The sequence below is a fragment of the Pleurodeles waltl genome, chromosome 1_1, assembly GCF_031143425.1.
Source record: "Pleurodeles waltl isolate 20211129_DDA chromosome 1_1, aPleWal1.hap1.20221129, whole genome shotgun sequence".
In the NCBI taxonomy this organism is placed as follows: domain Eukaryota; kingdom Metazoa; phylum Chordata; class Amphibia; order Caudata; family Salamandridae; genus Pleurodeles; species Pleurodeles waltl.
In genome coordinates, this window is record NC_090436.1 from 820,195,873 (window position 1) to 820,218,815 (window position 22,943).

A 22,943-nucleotide genomic window follows, 5' to 3' on the forward strand; every position below is an offset into this window, starting at 1 on the left:
TTACACAGTACTTACATACATGAAAGAAAATACTCAGTGTTACAAAAATAAAAGTATTTTATTTTGGTGACACAAAAGCCAAAAATACCTTAGAGACTATACTCCCTTAAGAGGTAAGTAATATACACAGTATATACACTAGAATGCAGTAATAGCTATAAAAACAGTTAGAAAGCACAAAGAGTGAAAATCGCAATAGTCAGAAATGGGCCTGGGGGAACACAAACCATATACTAAAATAGTGAAATGCGATCGTCGGTTTTCCTACCTCGGTAAGTGTAGTGTGTAGCAGGGCACTGGGAGTGTAAGAAAACACCAAAGGTAAGTAACAGAACCCACACCAGAGCCCAGGAAAGCAGTAAATTACAGTAAGTTTCCTAGAACACACAAGAACATGTGATAGAAGATTATGCAAGAACCAGGAGAAAATGCAAGACACCAACAATGGATTCCTGGACCTGAAGACCTGTGGAAGAAGGGGACCAACTCCAAGAAGCACTGAAGAATCCAGGGAGAACGGGAGCCCCTTCTAAGATGAAGGTGCACAAGGAGAGCCACCGGTGAAGAAGAACAGTCAGTACTGCATCCAAGAAGATGGATGCATGTTCCTGGTTGGTGCAGATGATGCCCCATGCCGGATGGATGATTGCAGTCTGGTTTGTGTCACTGGATTCAGCCAACAAGCCTTGGCACACAAAAAGCTAGCAGTGAGTGGAAAATGGCTCTGTCCGGGACCAGGAGGGACCTGATGGCCTCTACCCAGGAGGGGGAGACAGAGGAGACTCTCAGCAACCCAGAGAGCCTTCAGAAGACCAGGCAGCACACACAGGAGTCCAACAGCATGGGGACAAAGAAGGTGCAAAAGGAGGCCCACGCAGCACTACACAAAGGACTCCCACACCGCCGGAGAACCATGCAGGAGTTTGTGCGTTGCAGGAAGGAGTGCTGGGGGCCAGAGCCGCACGGTGCACGAAGAGCTTCATGGAAGGATACCAACAAGCCTTGGCAACTGCAAAACATGTGGTGCACAGTGGTACTGTCTTGCTTGGGGAGGCAAGCTCTTACCTCCACCAAAGTTGGACAGCTGGACTTCAGGACCGTCGGGACCACTTCAGCCCACCACCCGAGTTGCTTGCATCTATGCACTTTTTCAGGAGAGGGGACCCAAGCCACTGATTGTCGCTGCAGAGGGGTGCCTGCTGAAGCAGAGAAGTGACTCCTTCAATTCAAGGGAGATTCCTTTGTTCTTCTGGTGCAGGCTGAAGACAGGCAGTCCTTGGAGGATGCATGACCTGGAAACAGTTGCAGTTGCTGGTAGGAGCTGAAGATACAATGTTGCAGAATTCTTCTTTGCTTCTTTGTTGCAGTTTGTAGAGTTCCTGGAGGGACCAAAGGCAGTTTCGTCCGTAGAAGGTGAAGTAAAGGACACAGAGGATTTCTGCTGGGGTTTTGCAATCTGAATCTGAGGAATCACCCAGAGGAGAGACCCTAAATAGCCCTGACATGGGGATTGGTCAGCTACACAGGTAAGCACCTATCAGGGGAGGGCTCTGTAGTCACCTGCTGGCACTGGCCACTCAGATACTCCCAGAGCGCCTCACCACCTTGGAATCCAAGATGGCAAAACTCAGGGACACTCTGGAGGCACTCAGGGCACCACCCCTGGGGTGGTGATGGACAGAGGAGTGGTCACTCCCCTTTCCTTTGTCTAATTTCGTGCCACAGCAGGGCCTGGGGGTCCGTGAACTGGTGTAGACTGGATTATGCAAGGAGGGCACCATCTGTGCCCTACAAAGCATTTCCAGAGGCTCTGGGAGGCTACCCCTCCCATGCATGTAACACCTACTCCCAAAGGGAGCAGGTATAACACCACCCTCCCAAAGGAAATGCTTTGATCTGCCTTCCTGAGCTCGAGCTGCTTGAGCAACAGGAGGGTAGAAACCTGTCTGTGAGGTGGCAGCAGCTGGGGCTGCCTGGAAAACCTCAGAAGGCTGGTATGGCAGTACTGGGGGTCCACTGTGAAGCCCCCAGAGTGCGTGGAATTATACAACCAATGCTAGAATCAATATTGGGGTATAATTCCAAGATGTTAGACACCTTACATTGCCATATTCAGAGTTACCATTGTGAAGCTGGAGATAGGTATAGACCTATGTCCAGTGCACCTGTAAAATGGCATCCCCGCACTCACGAAGTCCGGGGAAATGGTCATGGATGACATTGGGGCACCTCTGCTAGTGTAGGGGTGCCCTCACACAAAGGTACTTTGCACCTAGCCTTCAGAGTTGGAAGGCCTGACATATAGGTGACTTATACGTCACCTGGTGCAGTGTAAATGGCAGTGAAAGGGTACATGCACCATTTCACACAAGCTGCAATGGCAGTCCTGTAGAAGCCTTTACATGGGCTCCCTATGGGTGACAAAAGTAATGCTGAGGCCCATAGGGATCTCCTGCAACCCCAATGCCCTGGGTACCTAAGTACCATATACTAGGGGCTTATAAGGGGTGACCAGTATGCCAATTTGGGATGATATACTGGGTTACCTGTATGCAGTGACAAAATTGAGGGGAGAGAGCATAGCACTGGGGCCCTGGTTAGTAGGATCCCAGTGACACAGTCAGACACACTGACATCAGGCAGAAATTGGGGGTAACATACCAAAAAGAGGGTTCTTTCCTATAGCCTTGTTCTAGTATATTCAGGCCAGGATATATTTCATGCAATGAGTGATATGTTGCTAGTTTCACATTATTTCCTACATACAGTGAACCTGGGTGTCCCTGCATAAATATAGAAGCTACTTTTTCTGAACCCTAAGAAATAGGCCGGCAGGACTAGAAACATGCTCAACAGTACTGCACGAAGGATGAACCTTTAGAAATTCTACAGACAGCTTTGATGATCTTGGAAAAAATTGAGTAGAGCAACCAATAATATTTACTGATATAGTTTAATATCCTTTTCTGCAAGAAATTGGATCACTGTTTGAGGAGGAGCTGAGACTCTACTAGAGCAGGAACCACAATCCTTGTCAGGGTGAGGCACAAGCAAACCTCAAATTACCATGTGCTCAAACTTCTGATAGCTTGGCACAGAGCAGTCAGGCTTGATTTAGAGGCAATGTGTAAAGTATTTATGCAGCACTTAAAACAGTAATAACGTAAAAACACAAGAAAAATCCCACAACAATTTAGAAAACTAGAGTAAATTTTAATGAATGGATGAAGACTAAAGCAACAAAAAAACGATTATTAGAACCAGAAATATACATTTTTAAAGATTTCAGTGAATATAGCACCAAAAAACATAAAGCAGCAACTGTAGTTATCTAGTCACGCTAGACCGGGACAAAGTCACAAGCTCAGGCCAACAGCAATGGAGTACAGGCCGGCTACAGGTACCCAGCTATGATGCATCTTCCAGTGTCAGTTCCAAAGAGCTGTGCGGCTGCAATATGAGGTCCTGCATCGTTGTCGAGGAGGTCACTGAAGAAGGGGCTTGCGATGCGAAGTCCTGCATCGAGGATGCATCATGCGCTGGCTGGTTCTGAAGAAGCTGTGGGGCTTGTGATGTGGAGTCCTGTGTTGTCGTCGAGGCTACCATCAATGAGTAGCTTTCGATGTGGGGACCTGCATCAGAGATGCGCTAGGCAGCGCCAGTTACGATTGGGCTGTGGACTGTGATGGGAAGTACTTCAGGAAAATCCACACAGCAGAATAGGTGTGTTGGTTCTGCTCCTTCTTCCCATTCAGTCCCATTTAAAATTCACCTATGAGGCTAAGACCAATGATCTTCCCTTTCTGGACCTTTCCTTACAAGTCCAGGATGGAAAATTAAGCACATCACTGTTTCATAAGCCTATGGAATGCAATACTTTGCATCAATACTCTAGTAACCATCCCAGAAGACTCAGAGCAAGTGGAAAAAAGATTATGTCAGGGAGACAGCAGTACTAAAAGAAAAACTGGTATCCCGGCATTATTTATGTTGGTTGGTTTCACGCTCACTCAAGCTTGCGTGGTACTGCCACAAGGAAACGTTACACCCAAGCCCAAACCAGAGAATAAATGGCTACCTTTTGTATACACCTTCTGCCCAGCTAGCAATAAGATTGAACAGTCATCAAGAAAAACTGGAACATACTGAGGGCTGAACCACTTTTTTCTGCACCATCTCTATTTTCCTACAGGAAGGGTAGAAATCTCGAGGACCATCTCTCCCATGCCATTACTTAGACACCTAATTCTAAGACTAACCAATCTATCACAGACACATGGGGTCTTTCCCCCATAATGGGCCATTTCAAATGTCAAAACTGTTCTGTGTGTGCACAGACCTTGAACATCAAAACATTTGACACAGGTACCACCACAAACACCTTGAAACAATTAAGCAATTGTCACTTTACAACTGTGATTTATGACATCAAATGTCCATCCAATTTAGTCTACATCGGGCAAACCACTCAGATCATGAAGGCATGGATTATACAACATAAAAGCAGAATTAAATGTCAAGTTGTAAATGTCCCATTGGTCTCACACTTTAAAGCCCATAATCATACTGAAAATGATTTTATATGGCAAGTGGAGGACCAACCCACTCTACCAATGTGTGGAGGCGACCTCTCACAGATTCTATTGTGCTGTGAATATCACTGGATCTCCAGCTGTAATTCAGTGGATCATAGAATTAGCACCCTGGATGAGAAGAACAGGTATCAACCTAAAATTCCTTGATCTAAAGAACTGAGCAACAAGACATTTTCATTAATATTTGTGTGCCTTATGGTTATTCTGCGATACCTTGTAACCTCTATTACATTTTGGAAAATGTACTTTCTGACATAGTGAGTTCCCATTAATATCACTTAACTATTGTCACATTTATTACATGTCAGATACTGTACATTATTCTGCTTTATTTGCTGTTATTAACTATCATGTTTCTTAACACTATGGGCCTGATTACAACTTTGGCGGAGGGTGTTAATCCGTCCCAAATGTGACGGATATACCACCCGCAGTATTACAAGTCCATTATATCCTATGGAACTCGTAATATGGTGGGTAGGATATCCGTCACATTTGGGACGAATTAACACCCTCCGCCAAAGTTGTAATCAGGCCCTATGTAACCTTTATTGCGTTCAGTATATCACTCATATTAGTGTATGAGTTATTACATATCATTCATTGTATATTATTTTGCCTAATGTGGTGGTCCTCTGATATTAACTATCATGTTTTAAAACCGAAAAATATAGATAGTAGGCCGAGCTGGGCCTCTTTCAAGACTCTGTCCTTTTTTCATCTCTTTCTTCCTAATGTCCTCCCTTGTGAGCACTTTTTATGCTACCGCTAGTTAGCAGTCATGCTTTTCCATACGCCTCTGACTTCAATAAGCCCACTCTGTGTATTGAACCTGATTGTTAGGACGCGCCGACTGATACAAGTTAGTGCACCCGTTTTGCCAGGGGCACCCACTCATGTCATGCAGTTTTGTTTGGGTACATTTTCTGAAGGCTGCCTCACTTTTTAGATTTATGTCCCATTCATATTTCACCTCCCACAACAGTCGTATTTCTCCTGTTTGCATGGTAATATCTCACACTAATATTGTATGCGGATGCTTCAAGGTTCCACTTGAGCGGAACAGTGCGGGATTACCCTGGCAGTGCTGCGACCTGGTTTTATTGATGTATGAGGTTATTCTACTTCCTTCTCTCCATGCTGACTGGCTTTTTCTTTTGCAGTCATGACTTGGGGTAGATTGGCTTCACCTCTGACCTCAGAATCTTTTCTGCACTGGACATGTAGTCGTGTCCTTGGCCTAAACATTGTTGAGTCATTTAGACAGTTGACCTGGTACCCACACTTGGGTCAGTATGCTCCCCATGAAATTTCTTCTATATACTAGGCTACAAGGTGCGCAGGCACACTAATGTTTTTGCTTATTCTTCTAGATGTTTTGTCTGGTCCTTAGGGACCTTGCGAAGTACCCCTGAACATAGCTCTTATTCCTGGACACTCCCACCTCCCCCTGAGTGTTGTCACCTTCCAGGTAAACGTCCCAGTCAGCCCTCCATTTGTGTTACACTTTACATTCACCAGCTTTTAAGTAATAACTGGTGGATCTCTCCTTTCCCTCCCAGCCCGGTACTTGGAACCCTTGGGAATTGTCATTTTGTGGATGACCGTACCCTAGTGGATGACAGCCAGTGATTGTTGTCTCAGCGTGTGGATTCTCAGCCCTTGGTAGAATACCCCTATGTGAGTGACACTCCTGTTGGGTTGACTAGTTAGGGGTCAGTTGATTAACAATAGGGACTAATGCTATTCCTTCTTCTTGTCATCTCTTTTCTTCTACGTACCTACAAATCTCTCCAGGTACCTTTTTATCTGTCCTTGAATTACTCTTTGTACCTGCTTCACTCTGTGCTTCATCTTTTATATTAATTTTCATATCTCACCAAGGAGGCAGCCATCACCCTATGTTGTGTTATTCATGTCCTGATGATGACCTCCAGTCACGAAAGTCAAAACACTGTTGACTTGCACAAAATAAATTTGAACTTTTGAATTATGATTTGATTTGATAAAGTTCCTTTATAAGTGTATTTATCTCATGCATAACTTTGTTCTGCATTCCTCTCCAATATGCTGTAGCATTCTTTAGTTTTTTTCACGTGTCTCACCTGCACCTTCTTTTTCTTCACAAGCACAAAATGTTCACTTTTTTACTTAATGTACAAGTTTATATATGGGTTACGCTGCAAACTGATTTGTGAAGCTCAATTTGTATGTCTTTGGTGATAATATAGTTTTATTTAATCATGTTCCTGGGACTATTTGTTTGCTATATAATGTTTACATTGTAATTATATTCACTTCTTGAATCTCATCCCTTCATTGATTCCCACTGAGACATTGTTGCATGTTACCATATTTACCAAGGCCTCTACTGGGACTACGGGTGTCTCCTGTGATTGTTAACACAACTTTCTTAAAGTTAAATTTTCAGAATTGTGATTAAAAATCTGACTTCACCATTAAAGAGGACTTTTAATTACAATACTTTACACACCAAACTCAGCTTGTCTACCTGTTCCCAATTGGCGGTTACAGCTTATTAATAAGGTAACTCCAATGTTATTCTATGGGAGAGTTTGCCATTGCAGTAGTGAAAAACAACTTTAAGAGTGTTTCCCTACCAGGATAGGTAAAAGCACACATACTTCTTTTTAAATACACTGCACCCTGCCCTCTGGGCTGTTTGGGACCTACCCTATGGGTGACATATTTATTAAAAAGGAAGGATCTCACCTGGCAAAATATTTATTTAGCCAGGTAGAAATGGCAGTTTAAAAACTGCACATACAGACTGCAATGACAGGTCTGAGACATGTTTGAAGGGCTACTTATGTGGGTGGCACAATCAATACTGCTGGCCCACAAGTAGCAGTTAATTTACATATCCTGCGTACATGTAGTACCACTTCACAAGAGGCTTACATTACATGTAAATGAAATTTGCCAATCGGGTACAAGCCAAATCTACCATGTTGTAAAGGAGAGCACAAGCACTTTAGAACTGGTTAGTTTCCAGGTAAAGGAGGGCAGCAATAAAAACAACTATACATGAAAAGATGCTAATCCAGCCCAAATAAAATATGCCTTGAAAAATTCAAACCTTTAGTTATTTTGTGTCTGAATGAGGTGGACTTGACAATTTATGCAGCTGAATTGTTTAAGGCTGGCTATATCGTTTTACAAATACATTAGTTAATGATGTCACCGAAGGAAACTATGAAACACTGTAGCTTTTACATTTACTTTGGTATTAGGCATTCTTCTCAGACATCAGCCATTACCTTCCCCCGGTGCCTGTCTATAACTTTTCTTACAATGTTTCCTGGGTTTTCACCCTTTGGTGAAGCACTCTTTGGTCCGCAGCCTGATTTGCACCATATAGAGTAAACAATGGCTCTTGTTGCCTTTGAGTGTCACACAGAAAGCTGAGAACTTGAGTCAATTTAAACGCTTTTAAAAGTGCATTTTCACAATTATATAACTTGTTTGCCCTGGTGTGTGACGATAAAGGGGGTATGTGAAGAAATTGGGTAATTTGAATCATAACTCATTGAAATGTGATCTGAATTTGATTATCTTTATATTGTGCCTTACACATATGTGTGTGGAGGTTTCCTTTGCTGCTAAGGACAAAATCACAAAGGTAAGACAGTCGCCCTTACACAGTACTTAGGGCCATATGTATGAACACATTTTCTCATAGACACGGAATGGACAAAATACTTTGATACATCTGGCCCTTAATCTGTAAAAGAATGAGTGTAGGTGCCTAAATCTCTGTTCAGACGCCTGCGTCAGATGCTTTTTAATGTCAGAGCACCGAATATCAAGGCTCCGCAATGTTGAATCCACCTCATGCCTCTTTAATCAGCTTCAAGAAACTGCCTGCCTCTTTATCTCACTCCTGCAGATTCCTCCTTTCCCTTTTTGTGACGCTTTTTTCCATCTTTCTCTATCTCCTTCTTTGCACTTCGTTGGCTTTTTTCCCCTCTCTTGCTGTCAGTAAATATCTAATGGACTAAGTGACGGTCCCCAAAAATGAGTACTGATGGCCCCCACCAACAACCTTCAGTTTAGATTAAGCACTGCACTTGCAGAAATCTGGTTTACCCTTGAAGGTTATTCTAAGTAGGCACTAGGTTCGGCACTGCCTATCTCAAAATTGTGGCCTCGTTACTTTTTATTCTGTGGACACCAGGGGCGAAATTCATTTCTCAAAAGCACATTTTATAGCAATTTTCCGTTCCAGAGCACAGTAAACCGCAACCCAAATTAGAAAGGAGATGCAAAGAAATCTAACAAGACACAGGATAGGCAGGCATGCATACAATAAAGACCACTTACAAACAGCTCATTGTCATTTTTAAGTGAAATATAATTTATGTGGCTGTCGTTTCTGGATGTAGCCAAAGTCCCAAGGGGATACCTGGCATCCTAAAATAACTTGATTATCTTCCATGACTACCGGATGAAATGGGTCTTTCAACTAACCCTGCACAACATTCACATTGTCTTTTAAAAGAAGGTCTATTAATGCTATCATAACATGACTTTCTGCAGCTGAGCTAACACATTTTCTGATTTGTAAACACTGACCTCCCTATAAATAATGCGTGACTGCTTATTTGCTATTGTTACAAATAAACAAGTATGCTACTGTTGGAACTAAAACGCCCTTTACTTAAATGTTTTGAGGGTTACAAATGCCCTTCAACTTGTGGAGGTTAATCCTACTGTACTGTCATTTGCCGTGAAGCATGCTGTAATACACATTTTACACAATGGTTCCTGTAGCATAGAGCGACTGGGCTATCTCTAATGTTCGCCAATTTGCAGAGAAAGGATCACAGATTACCAACCACAACAGCAGCCGGATGTCAATTAATTGCACTACTGATTGCAATGTGACAAAAGATTTTGGATACGTACGGGATAAATAAGAAAGATGTGCTAAAGGTGCAAAATGCAGGCCTCTAATTTATACAATAAGTGGGATGGCTACACTGCAAGTTGTTTATCAGCTACTTCCTCATTTCCTTCTCCTGATCCCACAGCAAGTGCCGAGTGTCTATCATGCCTGAGCAGCCAAGTCTATGCCGGCGCCCATGAAGGGTTCCATGAAAGCGCTGTCAAAGCTGCCCAATAAAGACCGGAAGAAGGACAAACAGACCACAAAAGGAGAGCCATGCCATCTACATTTAAAACGTGGTGGAGCAAGTGCTCCCGAACACCAGAATCTCCTCCAAGGCCATGGGCATTGTTTGAAATTAGGTTTTTGGTTGGAAGAGGTCTGCACCTTATCCAAGCAGGAACCACAATCCTAGTCAGGGTAAGTTAGTTACACACCCTAAATTAACGTGTGCCCACCATCTGGTAGTTTGGCAGGCAGGCTTAATTGAGGAGGCAATGTGTAACAGTAACACAGTGAAAACACCACAAACAGACTTCACACCAAGTTAGAAAAATAAAGTATATTATTATGAGTAAAATGAGATAAAAATGACAAAAAACCAATAGTAGAAGTCGAGATATGAATTTCTAAAAACTAAATGTAGCTGTAGTGCTTGGAAGCATAAAGCACCAACCAAGACTATCTGGTCGTGCTAAACCGGGGTAAAATCGCAAGTTCAGACTGACCGTGATAAGCTGTGGGCGGGCTACATGGAACAACCTTGCCCCATTGAAAAAGTACCTTGTATGGAGGGTTACGTCAACGTTGAGGATCCAATGCGAGTAGCAGAGGAGACGATGTGAAGGTGATGCGTTGGTTCTGATCTGCCCAATCAAGGGATGCGTCTTCATCGAACTGAAGTCATCTGTAGTCACGCAGTGGTGTGGTGTCAAAACCTTTGCAATGAAGGTGATGCATCATCGTCAATCCTGAGCCACACAATCGGTGTTGCAATGTATTTGTCCTCAGCAGCCACGGCTGTGTGGCAGAGTTAAAGTAAGGTGCGGCAGTTCCGATCGGTGCTGTGACAATGATGTGTGGATTCTGCTGGATCAGCACAGGGAAACCCACCTCCAAGGGCTCAGGACTGGATCGGCACCACTTGGCAGGACAGGACTCACAGCTGGCAGAGGTCAGTGAAATCTTTGATGTCCCTCACACTTCAGAACAGGAGGCAAGGCAGCAAGCCGTTGGAGTCACTTTGGTCCTGGAGATGTAGAGATGTGGGTCCAGTCTTTCTCATTCCGAGGGAAGGAGGGCATCAGGCAGCAGGGCAGGCACAGCTAAGCAGGAGTCCAGCAAAGTCCACCAGAGTTCCATCAGAGTGACAGTCCCTTCAGCACAACAGTCCTTCTTCCTGGCATAATGTCCTTAGATGCAGAAGTGTACTGATTTGGTGGTGTCTGAGGTCCAGTGCCTATACTCAGTTGTGCCTTTGAAGTGGGGGAGACTTCAAAAAGAGGTCTTTGGAGTGCACAAAGTCCCTGCCCTTCCTACCTTGACCCAGACACACTAGAGGTGGTTTATATAGCCTTTTGTGAGGGCTCGGCTCCCAGTTCATTTAGGTGTATCAGCTTCTCCCTCCTATCCTGCTCAGGATGACCCATCAAGATGTTAACGGCCCATCAGGCACAACTAAGTTCCCTTTGTGTGTGTCTGTCTGGAGGGAATGCACAAGAGCCCAGTAGTCACCTATCCAGAAGTGCATTCAGCAACAGGCAAAGGCACAGAATAGTTAAAGTAAGTACATGCCAACTTTCTAAAAGTGGCATTTTCAGACTTGCAACTTCAAATCCAACTTTACCATAAGTTGTGACTTTAAATTGGGAGCTCAGAGACACCAAACTAGAAATATCTATCTGGTCTTAATTGGAAATTACACTTACAAAATGTAATAAGGTAATCCCAGTGCTAACCCATGAGAGAGATAGGCCTTGCAGTAATGAAAAACAGTTTTTCACTAGCTGGACATGAAAACTTAAAAGTACATGTCCAACTTTTTAAATACAATGCACCCTGCCCTTGGATAGGTCAATGCTACCATGTTTTAGGGAAAGAGCATTTTAGCTCTGGCCAGCAGTGGTAAAGTGCCCTGAATCCTAAAGCCAGCAAAAATGAAGTCAGCAAAACAGGAGGTCAGAAGGCAAAAGGTCAGGGGGAAACCATGCCAAGGGTGCCAGGTCTAACGCACATTATGAACTCCTTCATGAATAAATGCGATCCCTGAGGTCACCAGTAGAACAATTCCCTCTCAAATCCACCTTCTTGACCTCAAGCTGCAGGGGCAGTAATCTTCTATCACAGTTTCCGTGTTGTGCAGGCCAAACTCCTTAAGCCAGCTCTTTAAGCCATATTAATGATTGTCCTTTTGGTCAAAACACACTTTTTACCTTTGTTGATGTGGTAAAACTGAATGTGGCTCAAGCTGAAAATGAGTGTAGCTCAGTTCTGCGAACCACAAGGTTTATGAATGACCACTGTGAGATGGCAGGACATCTGCCAGAAAGTTGCAGATAACCTCTCTCCCCTACTTTGAGTGTAATGTGTCTTTATGAACTCTATGCACTCTAAACAGGGCTGCCAAACATAAAATAGAGAGTTTAGGAATGAGAGAATGGCGAATAACCTCCAAACTCCCACTTAAAGACTTGTAACTACAATGTTTCACCAGTTGAGGAGATGGAGGAGACATATGGCATTTCCTGCAGATATGGTTAGACTTTGTGAGTGTGGCTACTGTTGTTTACTGTACATGTCAGAAAATACTTCAGTGAACAGGTCAATTATCTACCGTATATGATATGGAATTTACCCTCAAGAGTGCCTTGAACACACTCCTATGTGACTGATCAAGGGATTTAGGACATACCAGCCTCTATCTGTGAAGCAAGATCAAGATCACTGTGATACTCACAGCAATAATCTCATCACGCTCAACACAGAAAAATGCAGCAAGACAAAGACAAGATGTTCTGCTATGCCCCTAAAATCTAGAACTCTAGTCACACCTTGTACTCCAGGAATTAATGGAAAACTCTCCTTTTCAATAAACACCTCATCTATGTGATCCATATGATTGATGCCATTTAGTAAGTTTGTCTACACTAATGTTCAAAAACCTAGTACAGCATGTGCCTTCCCTTGTCCCACTTCCCACCTTTTTACTCTCTCTTTTTCAATAGCCTGTGTGGCGTGAGACATTGTTTTGGAGCTAGGTTTGCCCTTAATGACTGCCCGTGGAGACATACATATATATTTATGCACATATATACCTTTCTTAACCCATACTTTACAGCATGTGCTAATACAGGCCCTATTACCACCATTCTAAAATGTTAAACCAATAGAGTAGGGAAAGTAATTTGCCAAGCTAAACCTTTATTATTGCAATTGCTACCAAAACAAAAATATACTGAAGTAAGTATTTTAAGATTGGCCCGTGTCGTTTATTTTGGAACCAAGCCAGGCAATCTAAAGAGGCCTATCAATAAATATATTGCACCTATTTATTGTCAGTCCATCAAGCCAACTGACTGCGCCACATTTTCCTAAACTTATATTTAGTGATCACTGCTTTCTTACACTTGTCGTTTTGAAGTGAGAAGCACTACCTACAGCTAAAAATGCACTTTAATGTCAGTCAAGATGTAGAAAGCTTCTGAAGGACTATGGACCTTATGTGCAGTTTGCAGATGCAGTGTATCCACCGCAAAAAAGTGGCATCCTTACTGCTCTATTTATAATACCTAAAGGCCTTATACATTTTAAATAGGGTAGATGATCACCTGCCACTTTTTGACAGATATCACACATCTGTCAAACTCTAAACCGGGCCCTTTATATTTAAGTAGGGATCAAAATCACAAAGTGTTTTCCAGTCACCTCTTTCAAATTCTCCAGTTTCTATGAGCCCTGACTCAGCCATTGGCTATGCACAGCTCTGTAACAATGGAAATGTAGATAACTAAGTATTTATTTGCCCAATTTCAAAAGCTGCTGTTATGGCATAGATAATCGTCTGTCAGTCATGTATAGGGAATGCAAGAAGACATTAATATGACGAGTGAGTTAGGGGCACTCTTACTTATTTTATTACCTCAAATCTTTAAAATAGGACAAAGCATTGGAAAAAAAGGAGTGGGCTGGGACATGCAACATTAAAATGACATTGTAGAGGTTTTTCAGAGTTGATATACTGAAACAATGTTAAACTGTAAAGTTTGTCAGCTTGTCACAACTTTACCTGTTGCAAAAACACTTTTTAGTGTTTGATTGTTCCAGCAAAATGCTTTGCTGATGGAGAACTCTCCTACAATACATAGGATTTTCATTTTTTCTTCAGTCAAATTTAGTTTTTGCTTGGGTTTTGTAAAAATTTCCAACCTCTTTCATCTGTGAAACTGAGAAAGTTTGGAAAAACATCTTTAAATACCTCTTGAGCTGAGTAAGTGGTATAAGGAGCAGAAAATGAAAGATGCAATACAACTGTAAAGCTTTGTGGGAGAAACTGTCACCTGTGCCTGGAGTACTGTGCTGGTTTGGGGACACTATCCCCACAATTTCAAAAAGTTCATATAAAGCCTAGGGGCCTGATTTAGAGTTTGGTGAATGGGGTTACTCCGTCACAAACGTGACGAATATCCCGTCCGCCGTATTACTATCCCTTTATATCCTATGGGAATCGTAATATGGCGGGCAGGATATCTGTCACATTTGTGACAGAGTAACCCGCCCACCAACCTCTAAATCAGGCCCTAAGCTAGAACCACCAAAACGTTGCAGGCATGATACTGAGGTACAATGAAGATAACACAAGAATTAAAAGGTATGGGTATTTCTTCTTAAGACGCAGTAACAAAATATCAACCAATACTACACCATTGTGGACAGACAAAGAGTAGCTTGAAAATAATGACAAAACCTGGAAGTAACTAAAAGTTGCCTGATTGCTGGCAGGCTTGAAAAGCTTGGTGGCTCATATAGTTCTTTGAGAGGGTGATTTATTCAAAATGTTTTAGGCTTGCTGTAAATGAAAGTATGTTAATATGTTCTCATTCAAACAGATTATAAATTGTTCTCTTACAAGGAACATAAGAATATATAGTATGTCTCCATTATCCTAGTGAAATGAATGCTAGTGTTGTGTGTGCACTGATAATTTTTTAACTTCAATTCACTTATGTCTGGGCAATGGTGTACTTTCATGTGTCATTGATGTCAAAAATATAAATAACCTTAAAACATATATTTGGGCTTTGGACGACCTACAATACAAAATCACATAATCATCTCACCATTTCATTTTTCCAGTCCAGATTTTGTCACTTTTTTCTAACTTTATCAGCTGTAAAGTAACAGTGGCAGCCCCCATCTTTCTCCCTCCCTGCTATTCTCTAATCTGTCTCAAGTAAAACAGATTCGTTTATGGTGATGCATTATCATAATTGTAGGCCATTTAATAACTACAAATATACACTGGGTGGAACTTTACCTTTAACTCTAGATGTACTATTTAAGTAAGAATTGAGAGACAGGCAATTTACGAACTCTATTCAACAGGTCCAAGTCATTTCGGTATTGGGTTTTTTGTCAAGATATACTTTTTTACCCATACCTACCACTAGCTTTTATAGACTGGAAAGGTAAAAACATACACAATATGTGGTTCAAATACTTGGCTGGGCACTAAGTACTCGCTTGAAAATTAGGGATGCTTCTCCATCCTGTGACTGCAAAGACCTTTCATGAATTGTTGTGTCCTATGCTTTAGTTTTTGAACCTCTGCTACTTTCACTAAAACACTCTATTGCCTGATTTTCACTACAGACAACTGCTAATAAACCAATAAATATCGAAACGAGAAGCTGGACATACCTTACAATATTGCCCATTAAAACAAGATAAAATAGTATTTACCCTTCCTCTGGCAGAGAAGGCTGCAAAGTCCTGCATTCTTTGGGTGTGAGGACAAGGTCCAAATCATCCTCAGGAAAGTCTCCAAGGTCCTGTCTGAGGTCCGAGTCCAAACTGTTCATCTGTGTCATGAGGACACCTTCAAAGTCCAGTGGCTCCACTACGTCATAAAACTGAGGCTGCAAATTTGAAGAACATGAATTAGTTTTAGTCACCAAGCCAGTCACTCTGGCTTTTTAAGTATTTCATTTTAGACATGAATTTAGAACATCCCCTCCTCCCTAAAGTTCACAATGACCTGGTGTGGCGAGTCGAAACAATTATCAACAGTAGATTATTGTGAAATGTCATGGTATATGTTCAGTCGAATAATCTTCATTCTCAGATTCATGTAGGTCCACACCTCAGCCAGAAGGCCGAGAGCCGGTTCAGTTGGCCGACCACAGATGCCAGGATCTGGCTTTACCTACTTATGTAACTGAATGTACTATTTTATCATTTACTTTGCTTATTATGGTTTATTCTTGCTATGTACTGTGCTCAAATACCCTTGGGTCATGTTAGCACTTTACAAAGCTCCTGTAAATAATAGAAAACTGGTTGTGCCTGTGCACAATTGAATTCTCTTTAAATGTTAAGTGTTTTGTCTTAATCTGAATCAGTATTACTTTTGTCAATTATCCCAACGTAAACTTGACATGGCCTAACTCCAAGACTCTTCTTTTCCAGAGTAGTACCATGGGGAATTCCTAAGTGAAACTTACTGTACAAAACATTTCAGCAAATATTTTTTTTTTGTAAACAAATTCTTATTGGCAGGCTTGCGTCATAATCAACAGTAGTTATATTCAATGCACAACTGTTGGTCTGCATATTGTCAATGATGGCCCCAACCAAAAACATTGTCATAAACAAGTATAATCTAACCAATCCCTTTATTCCTTCCCCCCTCCCCCCTCCCCAATGAGTCAAGTCCAATGCATATGGGACGTGGTATATTAGTGTGTAATCTGAGGCTAATCTTTCCATAGGCGGGGGAGGTATGCGTACTGCTCAAGCCTGGACATTCATATTTTAGGGAAGGCATTCATTCTGGGAGCCATCCAGGGAAGGGTTGGGGTAGGCCTGGGTCAATTATTTCATACAATCCACTATGGCCTTCCATGCCCTTGCCATATAGAGAGGTCTAAACCCCCTCTTAGCCTTTCGAAGAAGAGTATCTCCCTCACATACTGTCCAATTCTCCAATTCCCTGTACCATCTAGCTACAGATGGACCTTGTGGGTTTTTCCAGCTCATGCTAATCTCCCTCTTGGCCAGAATGTTGGCTAAGCCCTGGAATCTGCTAGTTGCCTTCTTTTTAGGGGTGTGCAGGAACCAACCTAGTAGGCAATGGTCTGGCATGCAAGGGACATCTCTATCTATGATATCAGCTACCGGATGAGTCATCTCTTCCCAGTATGCCCCCAACCGCGGCAATCTCAGAACAAAACAAAGTCCGCCCCCATCGTTCTTCATCTTGGGCACTTCATCCTTGATGTATTAAAATGTCAGTCAATCTGCCCCGGTGTCATGTATGCTCTATGTAATATGAAGAAGTTCACTATCTTAAACCTAAGGTTCCTCAAGACCTTGGAAACTCTTTCTAAGATAATTTTCCAGGAGTTATCTGGTATGGGGTCTCCCAGATCATCAACTGGAGTTTCAGCCACTCCAAGGGCATGGTTGAATCAGCTCTTATTCTATGGTATTAATTTGTGACTGCTCTATATGTGCCCGATGATACCACCAGGTAGGTAGTGGTGGCATGCGCAGTAGGCTCCGCTAAGACTGCCCCCCAGTGTTGTCGAATGATTGCGGTAACTGAGCCAAAGAACTGAAAATGTCTTCTGGGTAAATCAAACTCTGCTCTGAGTTCTTGAAAAGAGATTAAAGTGCTGTCTCTAACAAGATCGCCGACAGTTGCTACTCCTGCTGTTTTCCAAATATGTAATCCTTCCCATTTACCCACATGTGGCAAAGGTCTGCAAGAACAGTAAAGGGAAGTCAGAGGAGTAAGGAGTTTTGATCTTAGTTTTACGTATATAGTGCATCCAGCAATGCTTGAGTACCTTCAGTTCTAGCGTATCCTCCCCCATAGATTGTCGAATCCTTATCAGGACTCCCACCAGTTTCTTTAGGGTGGGTGTGCATGGTTTCACTGGGGGTTTACCTGCTCGCTAACCATTGTGCGAACCATTGGATTTGTGCTGTGAGATAATAGGATTCATAATCAGTGACTGCCAATCCCCCTTCTGTTGACTGCCTTTTCAATTTAGACAGGGCCACCCGTTTCCGATTTCCCCCCATAGGAATGATATTACCAGAGTATCTAACTCCCTAAAGGTGGATCTAGGTATCCACACCGGAAGAACTGAAAAATAGTACAGCAGTCTCGGCAGCACTATCATTTTCAGAAGTGTACTCTACCAGCCAGTGATAAAGGCAGCGTCTGCCAGAAGGCCATATTTGTTTGGGCAGCCTGGATGGCACGTCCCACAATGGCGTCCAGGGTGTTACGTATGTCGTGGTATATTTTGACACCCAGAAATGTAATACAGTGCGCTTCCCATAGTAATACATCCAGATCCGGGGGTGCCACTGCTGCATGCCCTAAAGGGAAAGGGTGGGACTTCTGCCAATTCACTCCGAGTCCCAATAGGCACTAAAACTGGATAATAGGAGCCGGGCCTTAGGCAGATCTCTCCTCATAGTGCCTAAGAAGATAATCAAGTCATCTGCGCATACAGCTATCCGGTGCCACATGTCTCCGGCATATATTCCCTGTCCCCCCATCTCCCTTTCGAGCCAGAGCCGCCAAAGGTTCCACGACGATTGCGAACTATAGTGGGGATAAGGGGCATCCCTGTCTAGTACCCCACTCAATGACGTATGTGTCTGAGATTTTTTGGCCAGTGTGAACCCTAGCTACCAGGGCATCATAAAGAAGCTTCACCCACTTCACATAGTCGTCCCAGCCCCATTTTTGCCATTACAGAGTAAAGGAAGCTCCATTCAAGACTGGCAAAGGCTTTTTAGATATCTACTGCCAGGATCCCCATCTCCATCTTTTCATAGGAGGGGTCCGTCAGGACCGCCACTAGCCTACGGATGTTGCCAGCCATGCTCTGTCCTGGGACGAACCCCGCCTGATCCGGATGCACTAAATGTGTCATATGTGGGAGAAGCTGCGTTGCCAGAATGTTGCTAAGAATCTTATAGTCCAGGTTCAGCATAGACAATGGCCTATATGCCCCGCACTCAGTTGGGGTCTTGTCGGAATTTACCAAGGGCACCACCAACGCTTCTAGAGTTGTGGCCGGTAAAGTTCCTTGTTCCCCTGCCGCTTTATAGAGGGCTACTAGTCATGGGGCCAACAGGCCGGAATATAGGGCATGAAATTTGACTGGAAGGCCGTCTGTCCCCGGTGTCTTACCACTAGCTTAGTCCTTGATGGCACTGCTAACCTCTGGTAATGTGAAATCTCCTCCCAGCCATTCAGCGGTTTCCTGAGGGAGCACCGCAAGTGGCACTTGGTACAGATAGGCCCAAGTGGTCTCTACTTCCCAGTAGTGAGCGCTTTTATATAGTCTTTCATAATATTTCAAGAAATGTGCATTAATCTCCTCCTGTTTGTAAAGTTTGTCCCCCTCATCTGTATGTATCTCCATAATGATTGCCCCCCTTTTTGTAGGTGATGCTAACCACGCAAGCATTCTTCCTGATTTATCTCTCTCTGCATGAGCCCTCGAAATGTAATTCTTGTAATTAAAGCAACAACGTTTTTCCACCTGACCCGCTACTTTCCCTTTCAGTTCTAGTATTTTCTGTTGGAGGTCTGGATGTCCTGGCCTATTCGTTTCTTCCTCTTTTAATGTATCTTCTGCCTCTAGCTGTCTTTAATCAGTGTACGCCTCAACCCTACCGAAAGCGTCCCACTCAATTAAGGGGCTGCTAGCTGTGTCTACATTATCAGTAAAGAAATTAATAATATGCTGTCTCTCTGCTACCCGGTAACAGGGGTCTTCTAAAGATTCAGGTTTTAGTTTCCATGTTGGAATACTAGGAAGGGGACAGCCCCACCCCAGTGACATTAATATGGGGTTATGATCTGATATGGTGCGGGCAAAGTATTTGACATTTTGAATGGTTGTGAATACCTCAGGTTTGCAGAGAAAAGCATCCAGACGTACATGTAAGTCATACAAGTGTGAAAAATATGAGTAGTGTCGGGTGTGTGCGTGTGATCTACGCCATGCATCTATGAGCCCCTCATTGCCCCAGCCAGGTTGTTAACTGCTGTGCTACCCTTGTTATTGGGGAGTCTTTTAGTGAAGGATGTGAACAATCTATATCATTATCCTCCATGCAGTTAAAATCTCCGCCCAACACTTTTGTGTATATTACAAGTGGGGGCCAATCTGTCAGTAAGTCTGGCAAAAAATGAACCTTGGTCCACATTGGGCACGTAGACACTGACCACAGCTAAATCATGGCCTTCAAGTCTACCTCCCACCGCCACCTAGCGCTAATCAGAATCAATAAAACTATCAATTGGTTGGAACAGAACACCAGCCCTCACCCAGATCAAAATTCCTCTGGCGAAGGCTGAGTAAGTGGTGTAAAAGACCTGTCCTCTCCCACGTTTCTGTATAGTCCATCCCTCTTTTAGTGTCATATGTGTTTCTTGGAGCATAGCTACATGTACCCCAGTTGTTGCAAATAGAAGACTTTATACCTTTTTGACATTGTATGCATTCCATGATTAAACTTATATTTCTCAGGTGTAATCGCAGATTGGCCTTAATCCTAAATTCCTCTGTTTCCCTCCTCTCTGCCTCCTTTCCATCATTTGAACGTGACCCACCCCAGGTCTATATGTGTTCCCTCAGATGCAGTAAACTCAATCCCCTATAGAAACATCACAACAAACCATTTCCCAACCCCTCTTCCCCAGGACAAAAAGACAACTGTCTCTCATCCAAACTATACATTTGGTAACAGTGCTTACAAAATTAGAGGCCGGCTATTTAAGTTGTTTCAGTAGTGCTGCTTCGCCGCCGGTATCCTGCCCGCCATCTTAATTTCTCCATAGTTTCAGCTGTCCTCGGTCTTCTTGGTCAACCTCTCCTCCATCTCCATCCCCTTTTTCCCCAGGGGAGCTCATTGTGCTAATGCACCATCGTACCCACGCGGTGGTTCAAGTTCCAACATTTTCAAAGGAGAGAGAGTCATATTATGCAGTCAGAAGTCCCTGGTGTCACTTCTGGTCCAGTCTCTTCAGATAGTCGAGTGATGACAGAGTCTCGATCGGAGCTTGCCTGGTCCATCTCTTCTCCGATCATTGGGGATGAGCCCATAGCCCAGCCGTTCAGGGAGGCCACTGCTTCCATCACTTTCTGGCATTCCTGTTGAAGTTCCACTGGGGAAGAGATAGTTGGTTTGTGCTGTAGTCTATGTTGAGGGTGTCTTTGCTGTTGTTGTGGCACCTCTTTCGGTATCTAGGCCGTTCGTCTCACAGGTGTCTATCCATTGCCAGACCTTTTCTGAAGAGTGAAAGAATTGTGTTCCTTTTTTTGTTATGATGCGCAAGCGGGCTGGAAACATCATGCCATACTGAATGTTCAATTGCCTCAACTTTTGCTTTGTTTCACGAAAAGTAGCTCTCCGTTTCTGCACCTCTTGTGAAAAGTCTGGGAATAGTCACCATTTTTCCTCACCTGACTCAGAAGGCAGTCTCTGTCCATACAGTGTAATAACCTTGCGACGACTGGACGTGGAGGGGCCCCCGGTGGGGGAGAGCATGCTGGGACCCTATGTGCCCTCTCCAGGATGATAAAGGAGGAAAGACCCTCTTCTGCTACCGCCTCCCGGAGCCAATGTTCTAGGAAGTCCACAATATTCTTCTTCTCAATTTGCTCCGGTAAACCAATTATGTGAATATTATTCTTCCATGATCTATTTTCTTCATCCTCTGCTCTTAGTTCCGAAACATGGATTTGTCCCTCCAGCTTTTTCAGTTTATCGGTTGAATTTTTACAACTGGAATGATCTCTTTGATTTGTTTCTCTGAGGTAGATACTCTTTCCGCTGGTAGGTGGTGGTCATCATGCAGTATTGTCAGATCCGTCGACGTTGCGTCGATCTTTCCCCCTAGGGCTTCACGAGAGGCTGTGATTGCCTGCAAGATGGCCTGGAGGGTGGGGTTGTCTGGGCCTTCTATGGGGTGAGGTTGTTTAATGTCCGGGCATGGAATCAGGGAGCCTCTGTTGTGGCTGCAATACCAGACCCTGGCTCCGCTTGGCTCCCACTGTCAGAACCCCGAGTCGGATCTGTTAGTCTAGTGGTTTGGTATGGGTTATAGATCACCTTGTTGGACTCTGCCAGTATGTTGCGGTGGTTGCATCCTCCACGGATCTCCGGGGGCCCACCTTTGTATGTGCTCGTTCAATTCACTTCCTTGTGCCCATAAAGCAACCGGTGCCAGGGACTGGTCAGGGCCCTTGGGCCTGTGTCACCAGGTTTATACCTCATTGGGCCTCTAGAGTTCTCGTCGGTCAGGTTCTTCTCCAAGCGTTCTCCCAAGGCATTTTAGATCAGGCACCTTGTTTTTCCTTTGCTGATTTTAGGCACTTCTTGTCCGTCACCGCTGTGTGCAGCAGCCCTGCTTCACTCCTGTGAGTGAATCAGACCCACTTCCCTCACCTCGTACGTGGCCTCTCTCCCACTCCACCATGTCGCCGGGAAGCCGTATAGTGTCAGGGATGTCTTTTAGTGGGAGCTCTCCTTCCCTAGGGGAGAGGTGCAATCAGGAGTTGCGATCTGCCAATCTCCAGGGCTGTCTCCTTATCGCCTGCTGCTTCGAAGGATCTCTGTTTTTTCAGCGGGCTGCAACCGCCATCTCACGCACGGCCAAATCTCTGTTGCTCTTGTCGGTTCTGCTGCTTGTCCTAATGGAGCGTCAGATAGTTAATCTCTCGCTGAGGGTTGCTAGATGCCCTGTCTGCCCTCCTTGTAGTGTTGTGCCTTCCCATGCAGCAGCTTCGGCTCATTGCCATACGCAGGAAGGGCTCTCTACTCTCATCCTGCACTCGGCGTTCAGGCCGTCTTCCCCATGTGGCACACTCTTACCGCACTCCGCCTCATTGCCAGGGTTGTGTAGTCGCTGTGGCATCTGTCAGCGGGAGTCTCCTGCCCCTATGAGAGAGGTATGCTCGGGAGCCGCATTTCTTCAGCGATCCGGGTTAGCTTCCCGCTGCATGTTACCAAGATCATCCTCTGTCCCTTCACTAGGCCATGGCCGCCATCTTACTCGCAGTCCGTCCACCAATGCTCCCATGAATCTGCTGCTTACTTCATCACAGCATCAGTTATGAATCTCTCATTACCCACGGGGTCGTTAGTTTCTTTGTTTGTCCCTCCAGGGAGGTCAGGGGAGCGTTCTG

The 22,943-nt window shown here is 43.9% G+C and overlaps 1 protein-coding gene across 2 annotated transcripts in view; it reads right to left on the bottom strand.

Annotated features, from left to right (window-relative positions):
- Window positions 1-22,943, bottom strand: part of DOCK8 (dedicator of cytokinesis 8) — a 709,540-nt gene that overhangs the window by 532,392 nt on the left and 154,205 nt on the right. For both annotated transcript variants that reach the window (XM_069228642.1, XM_069228651.1), the window contains one exon: window positions 15,463-15,638. In XM_069228642.1, coding sequence (XP_069084743.1) covers window positions 15,463-15,638 — 176 coding nt within the window. The remainder of the gene's footprint in view (window positions 1-15,462; window positions 15,639-22,943) is intronic.